The 15,746-nt window shown below is 35.0% G+C and overlaps 1 protein-coding gene across 1 annotated transcript; it reads left to right on the plus strand.

The window, feature by feature from the left end:
- The first annotated feature begins 4,275 nt into the window (after positions 1-4,275).
- On the plus strand, positions 4,276-7,108 carry LOC121217267 (uncharacterized). Its single transcript, XM_041092790.1, has 6 exons — positions 4,276-4,282; positions 4,366-4,494; positions 4,614-5,167; positions 5,206-5,900; positions 6,002-6,582; positions 6,693-7,108. The coding sequence occupies exons 1-6, from the start codon at positions 4,276-4,278 to the stop codon at positions 7,106-7,108; spliced, it is 2,382 nt and encodes a 793-aa protein (XP_040948724.1).
- Positions 7,109-15,746: the final 8,638 nt, after the last annotated feature.

Raw genomic sequence — 15,746 nt, forward strand, 5'->3', positions numbered from 1 at the left:
CAGCAGTATCAGAGATTTCCATCTCTATTACCATCCTCCAGCTCAAAGCCTAAAATTCCTGGTGTTGAATCCGATTCCAGCAGTGGCTTGCTTAATGTCAGCTATAAATGAGTATCATGCTGCGTAGTTCGGAATTGGATGGTGGCCTTAATCCGGTTAACGATCTTCAAATGAATATTTGAAACCGAAATCCAATTTCTGCTGAAGGGGTTTATGATACAGCAACAGGTGCCTATGCATGGTTGGCTGCAGACATTTAAGGTCAGTGACAAAACATTTTCAAGCCATTCGTGGATTGCGAGATCCTGGTGAAAATCAATTTTCCTCCATTGAACTCGGACAGGAGAAGTAAGATCAGAGGAAGCATCGAAAGCACACGTGAAGAAATCGATCCTCTGTCCTTCAAGCCCCTGCAGTTTCGGAAGAGCTTATTATCGCAGTTGGGTTACGGAATCAATTTGGAGAATGGATTTCGAGATGATCGTGTCGGTCATATCCAACACTCTTACAATTATCTTTGTTGCATTTCAAATCTTTCATGTGAGGAAGCACCGTGGCATTGGTCCTATGGTTTCACTTCTATGCTAGTTATTCTAGCCCTGGACACTTCATCCCTTTGGTTCTAAACCTCGAAGCAATGTTCATTCAAATAGCGAGAGATCGGTCTTGATTAGAGGTGGAACGTGGCTCGAAATGAACGAGGTGATCGTTAGAGTCGTCACAATGTGGCTTTTCTGCTGCAAGTCCGTCTTCTGATGCTCGTGGACTGCTAGATGCTCCACTGAAAAGAAAAGACCTTGTGATTGCAGAGAAAGGGGGCTGTATGTGTGTGTTCCGGTGTACGGAATCGGAGCTATTATTGCCTTTTCGGTTAAGTCAAGGCAGAATGTACACCGAACAGTAAGGGCCAGCATTCTTGGTACTACATAGATGAATCATTTGGGGATTCAAGAGCTTATGCTGGTTTGATACTGGATGCCTTTCTTTTCCCTCAAATTATCTTCAACTGTTCCACAACTCGAGAGAACTGGCTCTTTCTCGACTCTTTTACATCGGAATCACCTTGTTCGCCTCGTACCCCATGGATATGATCTGTACAGGGCAAACAACTATGTTGATATAGATGACACATACATTTACGCAGATCATGGTGCAGATTACTACTCACTGCTTGGGACTTCATTTTATTGTGTTGGGTATATTCTTTGCTGTGATCATACACTACCAACAGCGCCTCGGCGGTCGATATTTCCTTTCGAAGAGATTCCTAGAATCTGGACAGATAAGGAACCTCCAGTGGATTCAGAAGAACAATTGCCATTGAAATATAGCACCTAGTCATGCCTTGTGTTACTTTTAAGTGTTCACAACTTTTACTGTTTCCAAATAATTATGTAAATTCTCCTTTTCTTTTATAGCTTAATAAGCTAATGTAATATAAGTTATAAATAAATTGTTTTAAAAATATTTTATTTTAAATTTTATTTTAGATTAAAGTTTGGGTGAGCCTTAAATGTGAATATGTACCAATGAATAAATTTAAAAGTACACAGTACAAGAAAAAAAAATTATTTTTTTGTGTCAGAATCAATAAAAAAATCCGAAAAAAGAAAAAAAAAATTGGGTGTTGGCCTGTCAATGGCGGCACCCAGTACGCAGTACAAGAAAAAAATTATTTATTTTATTTTTTCGTATTTTTTTATCTGATTCTGACACGAAAAAAAAATAATTTTTTTTTTCTACTGTGTACTGGGTGCCGGCCATTGACAGGCCAGCACCCAAATTTTTTTATTTTTTTTCGTATTTTTTATCTGATTCTGACACAAAAAATAAATTTTTTTTTCTTTGTACTGTGTACTGGGTGCCGGCTATTGACAGGCCAGCACCCAAAAATTTTTTTTTAATTTTTTCGTATTTTTTATCTTATTCTGACACGAAAAAAATAAAAAAATTTTTGTACTGTGTACTGGGTGCCGGCCATGACAGGCCAGAACCCAAAAAAATAATTTTTTAAGTCTAACATAATGATTAGCCAATCATTGGTGCAAAAAAAGAGTGGGTACTGTTCATTTTAGGTTATTTTTGTGATTGTTTTTAAACTTGGTTATTTTTGTAAATTAATATTTTTTAGGTTATTTGGGTAAAACAGCCTAGTTCTGTCCTGGACGGGTCATTGGATCTAATTCGAAGTCTTATCCGAAAATTGAAAGGGTTTGAATGAAATATAGGCTCAAAAAATAGACTTGGACAAAATAAAAAGACTCGTTTAAAAAACGGATCAGACCTTGGGTAAGCCTTTTTGGCCCAATCTCGGCCCCTAATTAGCAAAAAGACAAAAAAAAAAAAAAGCCTACTATTTTCTTACTGTTTTGATCTATTTTTTTATTATTTTCTTACTTTTACTTACATTTCATTATTATGTTACTACTATTTTTGTTGTTATTATTTAGATATTGTATAACTCTTATTTTAATATTAATTTGTTACTATTTTAGAGACATTTGTTTGTTAAGTTACACTTATCTTAGTATTATTTAGTATAAATTTATATTTTTAAATTTATTTCAATTTTTAAGAATCATTTATTTTAATGTTTTTTTTATTTTAGATGTATTATTTTTAATTTTTTATATATAAAATAATATAAAGAAATTATTTGGGCGGATCGAACTAGACTCGGTTTTAGTATTTTTATCCAGTTGAGCTTGAAAAAAATTTAGGCCATTTTCGGGTCAATCGAGCCCAAACATAGCAAACGGCCTAAATAATAATAATTCATTATTGGATTGAGTAGAACATGAGGCTTGACTCTCGGCTGTTAAATATATTATTTGGTACCCATATTTGATTTCAATGTTTGATTTGTATCTGAGTTTGACTTCAATGCTTAGTTTGATACTTGAGTTTTTTCATATTAATGCTTGAGTTTTTCTTTGTCACATATAAGTACCTAAATTTACTTCAATGTTTAATTTGGCACTTGAGTTTTTTCTTTTGTCCCAATTAAGTACCTATGATTATTTTACTAAGGCACACCTGTAAAATATTTTTTGAAGTACACCGATGTTTAGTTTGGGTACCAAATTAAATATTGAAACCAAATATAAGCACTAAATGGTATATTAACCCTTAACTTTATCATATAGGACCTAAATTTAACAAAAAGAAAATTAACAGTGTTAACAATTAGACCTAAATTCCAAAATTTAAAAAAGTAGAAAGAGTAAGGTCCTGAAAATAAAAATATAGGGACTAAATTTTAAATTTATGAATCGTACAGGATCTACAACATATTTTAACCCTTGAAAAATCAACGATTAGACCACTTTTAGCAAATGCAGGAAATTGCATCCATGTGCTCTAGTTTTTAAGTCAAGTCAGCTGTTGTAGGACCTGCCGATAATAATAATAATAACCACTCGTTATTGATTGAGTAGAAGACGAGCATGACTCTAAACTTCCTTTAATTTTAAAGTTAATATATTATTTAGTACCTATATTTAATTTTAATGTTCAATTCGATACCTAAATTTTTTCCCAAATTGGTAACCTGATTTTTGGTATGATACTTGAGTTTTTTTTTCCCATACCAGTACTCAGGTTTGACTTTATGTTTAATTTAACACCTGAGTTTTTTTTGTCCCAATTAAGTATCTATGTTTTTTACTAGCGGACATGTCAAATATTTATTGAACCACACGATGTCGTTTAGTTTGAGTATCGAATTGAACATTGAAGCCAAACTTAGGTTTCAAATTGAAACAAAAAAGATTAGGTACAAAATTGAAATTCAAGCCAAATGTAAGTACCAAATGATATATTAACCCTTAATTTTATCATATATATATATATATATATATGTAAATATTAATCAAAAAAATTAAACATTTTGGTGTTGATTATATAAATATTCATATAAGACATTCACACCAAATGGCATGATTTCACCCATATTTCTGGTATTGTTTATACGTTTGAGGGTCAGTCTACAAAAAATACATCAGTTTTCAAAAATTATTTAGTTGTTAAATATAAGGTTGTCTTTTGCTGGTTCATTTATAATGTGATTTGATCAAAAACTTCCTTCGGATTAAATATAAATATTGTCATAATCCTCTCTTACTTTTCAAAGTCTTGCGAGGTCTTGTTCTTGGAAATTTCCCATGTCCAGTGAGAGATTAGAGTGATATCTATATATTTACGATCATTTTCAAAGCTTTTGCAATAAGTTCTTTATCACAATCTTGCTGTCCGAAGAAATTCATGTCTATAGATATGGACTGTTCCATATTCTGTAGACGAAACTTTGTTTTAATGCTTTCTTCTTCTTGTTTATCATCTCCTCTTTCACATGTCTTCATGTAGTCTTCGGCACAGCAAGTGAATTTGATTATGGCGTTCACTGTAACTCAGTTGTTCATGAATCCAAACCAGTTGATGAGGAGTTCAATATCATGCCTTTCCCTGGACGTCAATATGGTTACTTCAGTGGTGGTGATAAAGTCCTAACAATCCTCCTTCACGTTCCTACTATGCACCCAAATCGAAAACTCTCCTTTTCGAGACTCACCACGTATTTACAACCGATGCTGATGATGTCTTTATGGTGGAAGGAAACCTGATTTTTCAAACCTCGTTTTACTATGAACGGAGTATCTCCTCTGGAAGCTCACACTTTATTATAAGGTCAAGCGATTCAAGCGACCGTGGGACACTGGACTTCGATTTTCGAGGCTTCTGGTCTCGAACAACCGGGAAGCTTTGCATGGTGGGATCGAGTTATGCTTACTCCAAAGAAGGTAAACTGCTTCATCTTGCTGCTGTTCTTAAGATTAATAATCTTAGGAAGTCAAGTACTATCAGAACTTTAGTGACTGGTACCCTGGATAGCTTGAATTCAATTGGTGATCCAAATCACTTTGAGCAAATTTCACTGCTGATGTTTCCCCAACTAAATTACGCTTACACCATGGTTTCAAAACAATTTAGTGAAGGGTGTCCTCGGGGAACCGATGTCCAACCGATGTCGTCCCTCCGCTTATCGCAAACTCGAACTATTTGTGATATGTTAGGTGGAAGCAATGCTTTCGAATTGGAGTATACTGGCAGTTGTAATTCTTCAAAGAGTTGCAATCCATTTGGTGATGGTATTGGATATTTACCTTCAGTAATATCGTTGAGTATGATTCAGTGCTCAAACGATAGGCAAAGCTTGAGGTTTCTGATAGAATCCGGAACGACAGCTATCAGGGATACTATAGCTCTCCCAATCTCAACACTTCATTAATTGGAGAAGGATCTTGGGATGCAAAGAGTAATCGGCTTTGTATCATTGCTTGCCGAATCTATGATGCATCGAGCTCCTTGGAGAAGTCTCATGTCGGAGACTGCACGACACGGTTGAGCTTAAGATTCCCTGCAATCTTGTCTATCAGAAACCCAAGCACCATTGTAGGAGAAATTTGGAGTGAGAAGCCTAGGAATGAAGGTGGTTTCTTTGACAGGGTCGAGTTCCGAAATACTGGACGTTATGGAGGAGGAATTCAACTTCAAGGTTTGAAGTATGTGTACACGGAAATGGACGAAGTGAAGAAATCATGTCCAAAGAAGAATTCTAGGACTAATAGCAGTATGGAACACTATCCAGATGGCTATTCTGGAGACATGAGTTTTAGTATGTCCATCATCAACGGTTCCAAAGGAAGCATCGGATGGGGTTCTTCGGATATTCTTGCGGTAGATGATCAGCAGTATCAGAGATTTCCATCTCTATTACCATCCTCAAGCTCAAAGCCTAAAAGTTCTGGCGTTGAATCCGATTCCAGCAGTGGCTTGCTTAATGTCAGCTATAAAATTAGCATCCCGCCACTTAGTTTGGAATTGGATGGTGCCTCAAACCGGTTAACCAATCTTCATATGAATATCTGCAAACCAAAATCCAAATTTCTGCTGAAGGGGTTTATGATACAACAACAGGTAGCCTATGCATGGTTGGCTGCAGGCGTTCAAGGTTAGACGGCAAATCATTTTCAAGCCATTCGATAGATTGCGATATCCTTGTGCAAGTCAACTTTCTTCCATTGAACTCGCGCAAGATAAATAACATCAAGGGAAGCATCGAGAGCACGCGTGAAAATACCGATAGTCTGTACTTCAAGCCTCTGCAGATTTTGGGAACAACTAATTCTCGCAGTTGGGGAGCGGAATCGATTTGGAGAATGGATTTCGAGATGATCGTGTCGGTCGTATCCAACACTCTTGCAATTATCTTTGTTGCATTTCAAATCTTTCATGTGAGGAAGCACCGTGGCATTGGTCCTATGGTTTCACTTCTCATGCTTGTTATTCTAGCCCTGGGACACTTCATCCCTTTGGTTCTAAACCTCGAAGCAACGTTCATTCAGGATAGCGAGAGATCGATCTTGATTAGAGGTGGAACGTGGCTCGAAATGAACGAGGTGATCATTAGAGTCGTCACAATGGTGGCTTTTCTGCTGCAAGTCCGTCTTCTGATGCTCTCATGGACTGCTAGATGCTCCACTGAAAAGAAAAAGACCTTGTGGATTGCAGAGAAAGGGGGCTGTATGTGTGTGTTCCAGTGTACGTAATCGGAGCTATTATCGCCTTTTCGGTTAAGTCAAGGCAGAATGTACACAGAACAGTAAGGGCAACGCATTCTTGGTACTACATAGATGAAATCATTTTGGGGAATTCAAGAGCTTATGCTGGTTTGATACTGGATGCCTTTCTTTTCCCTCAAATCATCTTCAACATGTTCCACAACTCGAGAGAACTGGCTCTTTCTCGACTCTTTTACATCGGAATCACCCTTGTTCGCCTCGTACCCCATGGATATGATCTGTACAGGGCAAACAGCTATGTTGATATAGATGACACATACATTTATGCAGATCATGGTGCAGATTACTACTCAACTGCTTGGGACTTCATTATTATTGTGTTGGGTATATTCTTTGCTGTGATCATACACTACCAACAGCGCCTCGGCGGTCGATATTTCCTTTCGAAGAGATTCCTAGAATCTGTGATAGATGAGGAACCTCCAGTGGATTCAGAAGAACAATTGCCATTGAAATATAGCACCTAGTCCATGCCTTGTGTTACTTCTAAGTGTTCACAACTTTTACTGTTTCCAAATAATTCTGTAAATTGATCCTTTTTCTTTTATAGCTTAATAAGCCTAATGTAATATAAAGTTATAAATAAATTGTTTTAAAAAATATTTTATTTTAGATTAAAGTTTGGGTTAGCCTTAAATGTGAATATGTACCCAAAACGAATAAATTTAAAAATTATACTTTTTTTTATATTAAATAAATCCAACATAAATTCTTACAAAAATTAAAAGTAAATTTATTGGCATGTAGCATAACATTTCCTTGTAATTTTGGTGTTTTCAGCTTTCCATTTACCAACTTTTGACTTAGTTTACCCCTCTATTGTTTGATAAAAGCTATGAAAACCTATAATTCATAACCATATTTAAATATCCAATGTATTAATGATATGTTTGGTATGAATATGAATTAGTAATAAATTAATTTCAATCGATAATTTAAATATTTATATGATGGACTTGTTTGATATGTTTAATATAAACGAGGACTGTTATGTTAAATATTAGATATGAACTTTGGGGGTTAGCTGCCCCTAAATTTTATAAAATTTGTTTTAAGGTCCTTTGAATTTTCAATTTTTTTAATTTGATATTATAATGTAGTGTCTAAAAAAAGGACAAATTTGTGTTTGACTTCTTAAAATTTTTTCAATTTTTTTATTTGATTTCTTTTATAGAATTTATAATTTTTTAATTATAAATTTAATAAATTAATACAAAGTAATATATAAATATTAATTTGGTAATAAAGTAATAATTGCAACATCTAAGTATAAATATTATCTAAAATTAATTAGATGAAAAATAAACTTAAATAATTATAATATTTAATAAAAATTGAGCATTTAGCTCTTTTTTTTCTTCTAAATTTTGGTGACTAAGATTATCCCGAATGTAAAAATCCGTTGTTGAAAGTAGGTCTTTTCCACTTTGATCATGTATATTATATATAAATATCTCGCCCCCTTATCAACAATTTTAGCTTCGACCTTGTAAATAACACTCAAATTTCAAAAAGGCAATGAAAGATAGATATTACGATATCAAAGTGTTTGGTTGTTGACAATTGTGATATTTGTTACTATTGTTATAATATATTTCGTATGAAGTTTACATCAGTGTTAATTATGATTATCATCCGAATCTGTATCATTAAGATCATCGAGATTTTTTTTTTGGTGTACTTTTCAAGTATGAATCATTCCAAATTCATCTATGAATGAAGCTACGAATTATTCAACATGTTTGTACAATCCAATGAAATATGAATCATCACTTTTATAATATACAAATTATTTTTATGATAATTTTTTATCATAACTTAAAAAAAATAAGTTTAAATAATATAAATTTTTATTATAATTTTATAAAATAAATATAAATTATTTTCATAACATAATTTATTATAATGATTATGATTTTAACCATTACTTTTCACAACACATTATTCTAAACATTAAAGGTATGATTTTAACCATTACTTTCTACTACTTTCAATTATACAAAAAGATTTAAGTTTAGATCCCACACTTGACTCGAAGATATAAAAACCTTAATTGGATGAAGAGATTGACGATCTAGTTCGGAGGAGAGGGATGATTTTTAAAACTTTTTGAATTCCTTTGCTTGAAGATTAATTTGGTAATGGTGGAGGAATAATTTGCTTGATGAAAATTATAGGGTTTGAAAATATTTTCTATTTCAAAATTTTAAAATCTAAAAGGTAAAGGTTAAATTATTAGAAATAAAAGTATAAAAATTAAATTTAAAATTTTTCAATAGTTCAGGGACCGATGACATAACTTAACCCTTCTATGATTGGACCTTTTTAGCAAACAGCACGAATTTTCATCCATCTCTTTGGTCTAGCTTTTAAGTCAAGTCAACTGTTGTAGGACCTGCCAATAAAATCCTTTTGTTTCGACCCAAAACCTACAAAAAAATGACTAAACTGAGTCACATTGACTTTGCTATTTTCATAATAATAATAGTAATAACAATAATTCATTAACCTAAAAATAATAATAACTCAATGGTAGTTTTGTCTTCGACGGGTCATTGGATCTGATTCTAAGTCCTATCCGAAAATTAAAAAGGGTTTGGATAAAAATATAGGCTCAAAAAATAGACTTGGACAAAAAAAAACTCGTTTAAAAAACGGGTCAGACCTTGGGTAAGGCTTTTTGGCCCAATCTCGGCCCTAATTAGCAAAAAGACAAAAAAAAACTACTATTTTCTTGTTGTTTTGATACTATTTTCTTATTATTTTCTTACTTTTTTACTATCATTTCACTCTTATGTTACTACTATTTTGTTGTTATTATTCGGATATTGTATAACTCTTATTTTATTATTAATTTTGTTACTATTTTAGAGACATTTGTTTGTTAAGTTACACCTATCTTAGTATTATTTAAGTATAAATTTATTTTTTAAATTTATTTTCAATTTTTTGAGAATCATTTATTTTAATGTTTTTTTATATTTTAGATGTATTATATTTTTAATTTTTTATATATAAAAAATAATATAAAGAAATTAATTTGGGCGGATCGAACTAGACTCGAGTTTTAGCATTTTTATCCAAGTTGGGCTTGAAAAAAATTTAGGCCCATTTTTCGGGTCAAATCGAGCCCAAACATAGCAAACGGGCCTAAAATAATAATAATTCATTATTGGATTGAGGTAGAACATGAGGCTTGACTCTCGGCTTGTTAATATATTATTTGGTACCCATATTTGATTTCAATGTTTGATTTGGTATCTGAGTTTGACTTCAATGCTTAGTTTGATACTTGAGTTTTTTCATATTAATGCTTGAGTTTTTCTTTGTCACATATAAGTACCTAAATTTTACTTCAATGTTTAATTTGGCACTTGAGTTTTTTCTTTTGTCCCAATTAAGTACCTATGATTCTTTTACTAAGGCACACATGTAAAATATTTTTTGAAGTACACGATGTTTAGTTTGGGTGCCAAATTAAATATTGAAACCAAATATAAGCACTAAATGGTATATTAACCCTTAACTTTATCATATAGGGACCTAAATTTAACAAAAAGAAAATTAACAGTGTTAACAATTAGACCTAAATTCCAAAATTTAAAAAGTAGAAAGAGTAAGTTCCTGAAAATAAAAATATAGGGACTAAATTTTAAATTTATGAATCGTACAGGATCTACAACATATTTTAACCCTTTGAAAAATCAACGATTAGACCACTTTTAGCAAATAGCAGGAAATTGCATCCATGTGCTCTAGTTTTTAAGTCAAGTCAGCTGTTGTAGGACCTGCCTATAATAATAATAACCACTCGTTATTGATTGAGGTAGAAGACGAGGCATGACTCTAAACTTCCTTTAATTTTAAAGTTAATATATTATTTAGTACCTATATTAAAATCCTATTTTTAATTTTAATATTCAATTCGATACTTAAATTTTTTCCCAAATTGGTACCTGATTTTTTGGGTATTGATACTCGAGTTTTCTTTTTCCCATACCAGTACTCAGGTTTGACTTTAATGTTTAATTTAACACCTGAATTTTTTTTGTCCCAATTAAGTATCTATGTTTTTTTACTAGGCGGACATGTCAAATATTTATTGAACCACACGATGTCGTTTAGTTTGGGTATCGAATTGAACATTGAAGCCAAACTTAGGTTTCAAATTGAAACAAAAAAGATTAGGTACAAAATTGAAAATTCAAGCCAAATGTAAGTACCAAATGATATATTAACCCTTAATTTTATCATATATATATGTAAATATTAATCAAAAAAATTAAACATTTTGGTGTTGATTATATAAATATTCATATAAGACATTCACACCAAATGGCATGATTTCACCCATATTTCTGGTATTGTTTATACGTTTGAGGGTCAGTCTACAAAAAATACATCAGTTTTCAAAAATTATTTAGTTGTTAAATATAAGGTTGTCTTTTGCTGTGTTCATTTTATAATGTGATTTGATCAAAAACTTCCTTCGGATTAAATATAAAATATTGTCATAATCCTCTCTTACTTTTCAAAGTCTTGCGAGGTCTTGTTCTTGGAAATTTCCCATGTCCAGTGAGAGATGTAGAGTGATATCTATATATTTACGATCATTTTCAAAGCTTTTGCAATAAGTTCTTTATCACAATCTTGCTGTCCGAAGAAATTCATGTCTATAGATATGGACTGTTCCATATTCTGTAGGACGAAACTTTGTTTTAATGCTTTCTTCTTCTTGTTTATCATCTCCTCTTTCACATGTCTTCATGTAGTCTTCGGCACAGCAAGTGAATTTGATTATGGCGTGTTGGGAAGAAACCGAACAACCGAAACAAAGCGAAAGCACAACCGGTGTTCTTTCTCTCCTTATAACTCCTGTAAAAATTATGGCAAGCACAATAGCACAAGATATGTTCTCTAGCAACCTTAATCAACCACAAATCAACTAATGCAACCACAACAAAAATAAATAGAGACACCGATATTTTTACGTGGAAAACCCCTCTAAATTAAGGGTAAAAACCACGGGACTTTAGAGTCCGATAAAGAGCTCCACTATCATCAAATGTTCAACTACAAGATCACAATATCAAGCCTACAACAAGCATTCAACTCCGACAAGGCTAACAACATGTAATCTTTAGCAAAAGAGAGAAAAATGAGAGAACATCACCAAAAAACGTAGCTGCTGAAAAATGGGTATTTCCGACGCTACAAGACTCGGATGAAAAATCCGACCGTACAAAGTCAAGAACACCTTATCACCTAGCTGCTGTCCAAAAATCAGCTCAATCGAACCACGGATGGACCTTCGATCGAAGAGTTGATCACTGCTGCACCAAGCTTGAAAATCTGATTTTTTTCTATTCTCTTTCTCTCTATTTTTTCTTTAGCTCTCTGCAGAAAAATTTCTGCCCACTCCCGTTAATAAGCCAAAAAAATTGGCTTTTGACAAAAACCAAAAGAAAAAGGAAGGCAAAACATTTGTGCCAGAAAATATGGGTTTCCCACATAGTGGGACCCATACCCAACAAATCTCCCCCTCCAACTATGTGGGGAATGCCTCCATGCCGGAGGTCAAACAACATGCTTCAAACTTTCCTCTTGGTAAGGCCTTCGTCAACATATCAGCACCATTATCATTAGTGTGTATCTTCTCAAGCTCTAACAGCTTAGCTTCAAGAACATCTCGTATCCAATGGTACCTCACATCAATATGCTTAGATCTAGCATGAAAAGTTGAGTTCTTACCAAGATGAATAGCACTCTGGCTATCACAGTACAGGACATACTTCTCCTGAGTAAAACCAAGCTCATGCACAAACTTCTTCATCCAAAGCATCTCCTTACACGCTTCGGTTGCTGCAATGAACTCTGATTCGGTGGTGGACAATGCAACACACTTTTGCAGTCTCGATTGCCATGCCACAGCTCCCCCTGCATAAGTGATTAAGTAACCTGAAGTAGATCTCCTCGAGTCAATGTCTCCGGCCATGTCTGAATCTGTATACCCAACAAGAACAGGTTTCTCATTGCCGAAACAAAGTTTCATGTTGGAAGTGCCACGAAGATATCTCATAATCCACTTCACTGCATTCCAATGCTCTCTGCCTGGATTAGAAAGAAACCGACTAACTGTACCAACGGCATAAGCCAAGTCTGGTCTCGTGCAAACCATTGCGTACATCAAACTACCCACGGCTGAAGAGTAAGGAATTTTCTGCATCTCTTCCTTCTCCTTTTCTGTGGAAGGACTATGCTTAACACTCAATCTAAAGTGCATAGCAAAGGGAGTATTCACCGCTTTAGCTTTGTCCATACTAAACCTTTGAAGTACTTTCTCAATGTACCTCTCTTGTGATAACCATAATTTCTTGGCCTTTCTATCACGTGTCAGTCTTATGCCAAGAATTTGCTTTGCTGGCCCCAAATCCTTCACTGCAAAGGATTTACTCAACTCTTGTTTCAACTTCTCAATTCTAGAAGCATTCTGACCAACAATAAGCATATCATCAACATAGAACAAAAGAATAATAAAATCATCACCAGAGAATCTTTTAACAAACACACAATGATCAGAAGTAGTCTTCTTGTAGCCTTGCTCCCTCATAACAGACTCAAACTTCTTGTACCATTGCCTTGGAGCTTGCTTCAAACCATACAAGCTCTTCTTCAATCTGCACACATAGTCCTCTTTCCCTTGTGCAACAAAACCCTCTGGCTGCTCCATGTAAAGCTCTTCTTCCAAGTCACCATGAAGAAAAGCAGTTTTCACATCCATTTGTTCAACCTCTAGGTCATAACAAGCTGCCAAACTCAGTATAGTTCTGATAGAGGACATCTTCACAACCGGAGAAAATATTTCTTCAAAATCAACCCCCTTTTTCTGAGTATAACCCTTGACGACCAATCTAGCTTTGTATCGTGGAAATGAAGACTTCTCTTCTTGCTTCAACCTGTAAACCCACCGATTCTTCAAAGCTCTTTTGCCCTTAGGCAGTTTCACCAATTCAAAAGTATGGTTCTCATGCAAGGATTGAAGTTCGTCTTTCATTGCTTCAACCCACTGATCTTTGCATTCACTCTCCATAGCCTCTTCATAACATTCAGGTTCTCCCCCGTCAGTCAAAAGAACATATTCATCAGGAGAATACCTGACAGAAGATTGTCGATCTCTGGAAGACCTTCGAAGTGGAACTGCTGGTGGAGCTATAGGTGCTTGTTGTTGATCATTCACAACATCATCCATGGGAGTATTAAAGTCACCTATAGTCTGATGGTCACCACTAACATCACCATGCACATCATCCTGGATAGGATCTGGTGAAAAGTTTAAGGGAACCGGATTCACATCGATCAAGTCACCACTACCTTGTGAATCCACTTTCTCCGTCTTATCAATGTCATCAATGGTCTGATCCTCAATGAAGACAACATCTCTGCTTCTCACGAGTTTCTTCTGAACTGGATCATAGAGTCTATAACCAAACTCACCATCTAGACCATAACCAATAAAAATGCATTGTCGAGCCTTGGCATCCAACTTGGATCTTTCATCCTTTGGAACATGAACAAATGCTTTACAACCGAACACACGTAGGTGATCATATGACACGTCTTTACCAAACCAAACTCTATCTGGCACATCACCTTTCAAAGGAACACTAGGAGACAGATTTATCACATGTGTCACTGTATTCAAAGCTTCAGCCCAAAATGATCTTGGTAACTTTGCATCTGACAACAAACATCTGACTCTCTCAATCAATGTTCGATTCATTCTTTCAGCTAACCCATTTAACTGTGGAGTCTTTGGTGGTGTTCTCTGATGTCTGATTCCCTGTCGTAGACAATACTCATGAAACGACCCTGTGTACTCGCCACCATTATCAGTACGAATGCACTTCAACTTCTTCCCAGTTTCCCTTTCAACTGATGCTTGAAACTGTTTAAACACCTCAAAGACTTGATTTTTAGACTTCAAAGTGTAAACCCATAGCTTTCTTGAACAATCATCAATGAAAGTCACAAAGTAAAGTGCACCACCATGTGATCTTACTTTTATCGGACCACAAACATCTGAATGGACCAACTCTAGCAACTCTGATTTCCTATGAGGAGGATGGCTTCTAAATGAAACTCTTTTCTGCTTTCCTGCTAGACAATGAGCACAATTCTTCAGTGTAGCATTCTTTAAACCTGAAAGTTGATTCTTCTTCGCTAAACAGTTAAGCCCCTTCTCACTCATGTGACTGAGTCGTTTATGCCACAACTCAGTTGAGTTGTCATTCAGTGTCACATTCACCGTCTCTCGAGAAGTCAAAGCTTGCATCAAGTACAAATTTGAGCTCTTCTTTCCTCGAGCCACAACCAAGGAGCCTTTAGTCAGCTTCCACTGCCCTTCACTGAAGGTGTTACAGAATCCCTCATCATCAAGCTTTCCTGCAGAAATCAAATTCAAACAGACATCCGGTGCATGTCTAACATCCTTGAGAGTTAACTTTGTTCCGTTGTTACTTACCAAGCTAACATCTCCCATACCAATAACCGAAACCAAACCATCATTACCCATCTTCAATACCCCAAAATCACCAGGAGTATAAGATGTGAAGAATTCCTTCCTCGACGTGACATGAAGTGATGCACCAGTATCAATCACCCAACTAGTCTCGTCGCATGCTAGGTTGACCAAATTCTCATCACAAATAACTAACAGATCTTCACGAGTAACAGTAGCAACACGCTCGAATTTTTCATCGTCATTCCGATCGTGTTTATCACCACCACCTTTGTTCTCTTTCTTCCACTTGAAGCAATATTTCTTGATATGACCTTTCTTACCACAATGATGACACTCAAGATTCTTGTATCTCGATCTTGACTTGCTTCGGCTTTTATCTCTACCCTTTCCATCTTTGTCTCTGTTTCTCCCCCTGTTCTCGATAACCAACACCTCGGACTGTGATGTAGAACCCTGAGATCTTCTTCTAACCTCTTCATTCAACACACCACTCTTAGCCAAATCCAAAGTAATAATACCCTGTGGGGCAGAATTAATGAGTGAGACTCGAAAGGTCTCCCAAGAGTCTGGTAGAGTAGCAAGCA

Source organism: Gossypium hirsutum, chromosome D05 (genome assembly GCF_007990345.1).
Source record: "Gossypium hirsutum isolate 1008001.06 chromosome D05, Gossypium_hirsutum_v2.1, whole genome shotgun sequence".
Lineage (NCBI taxonomy): Eukaryota > Viridiplantae > Streptophyta > Magnoliopsida > Malvales > Malvaceae > Gossypium > Gossypium hirsutum.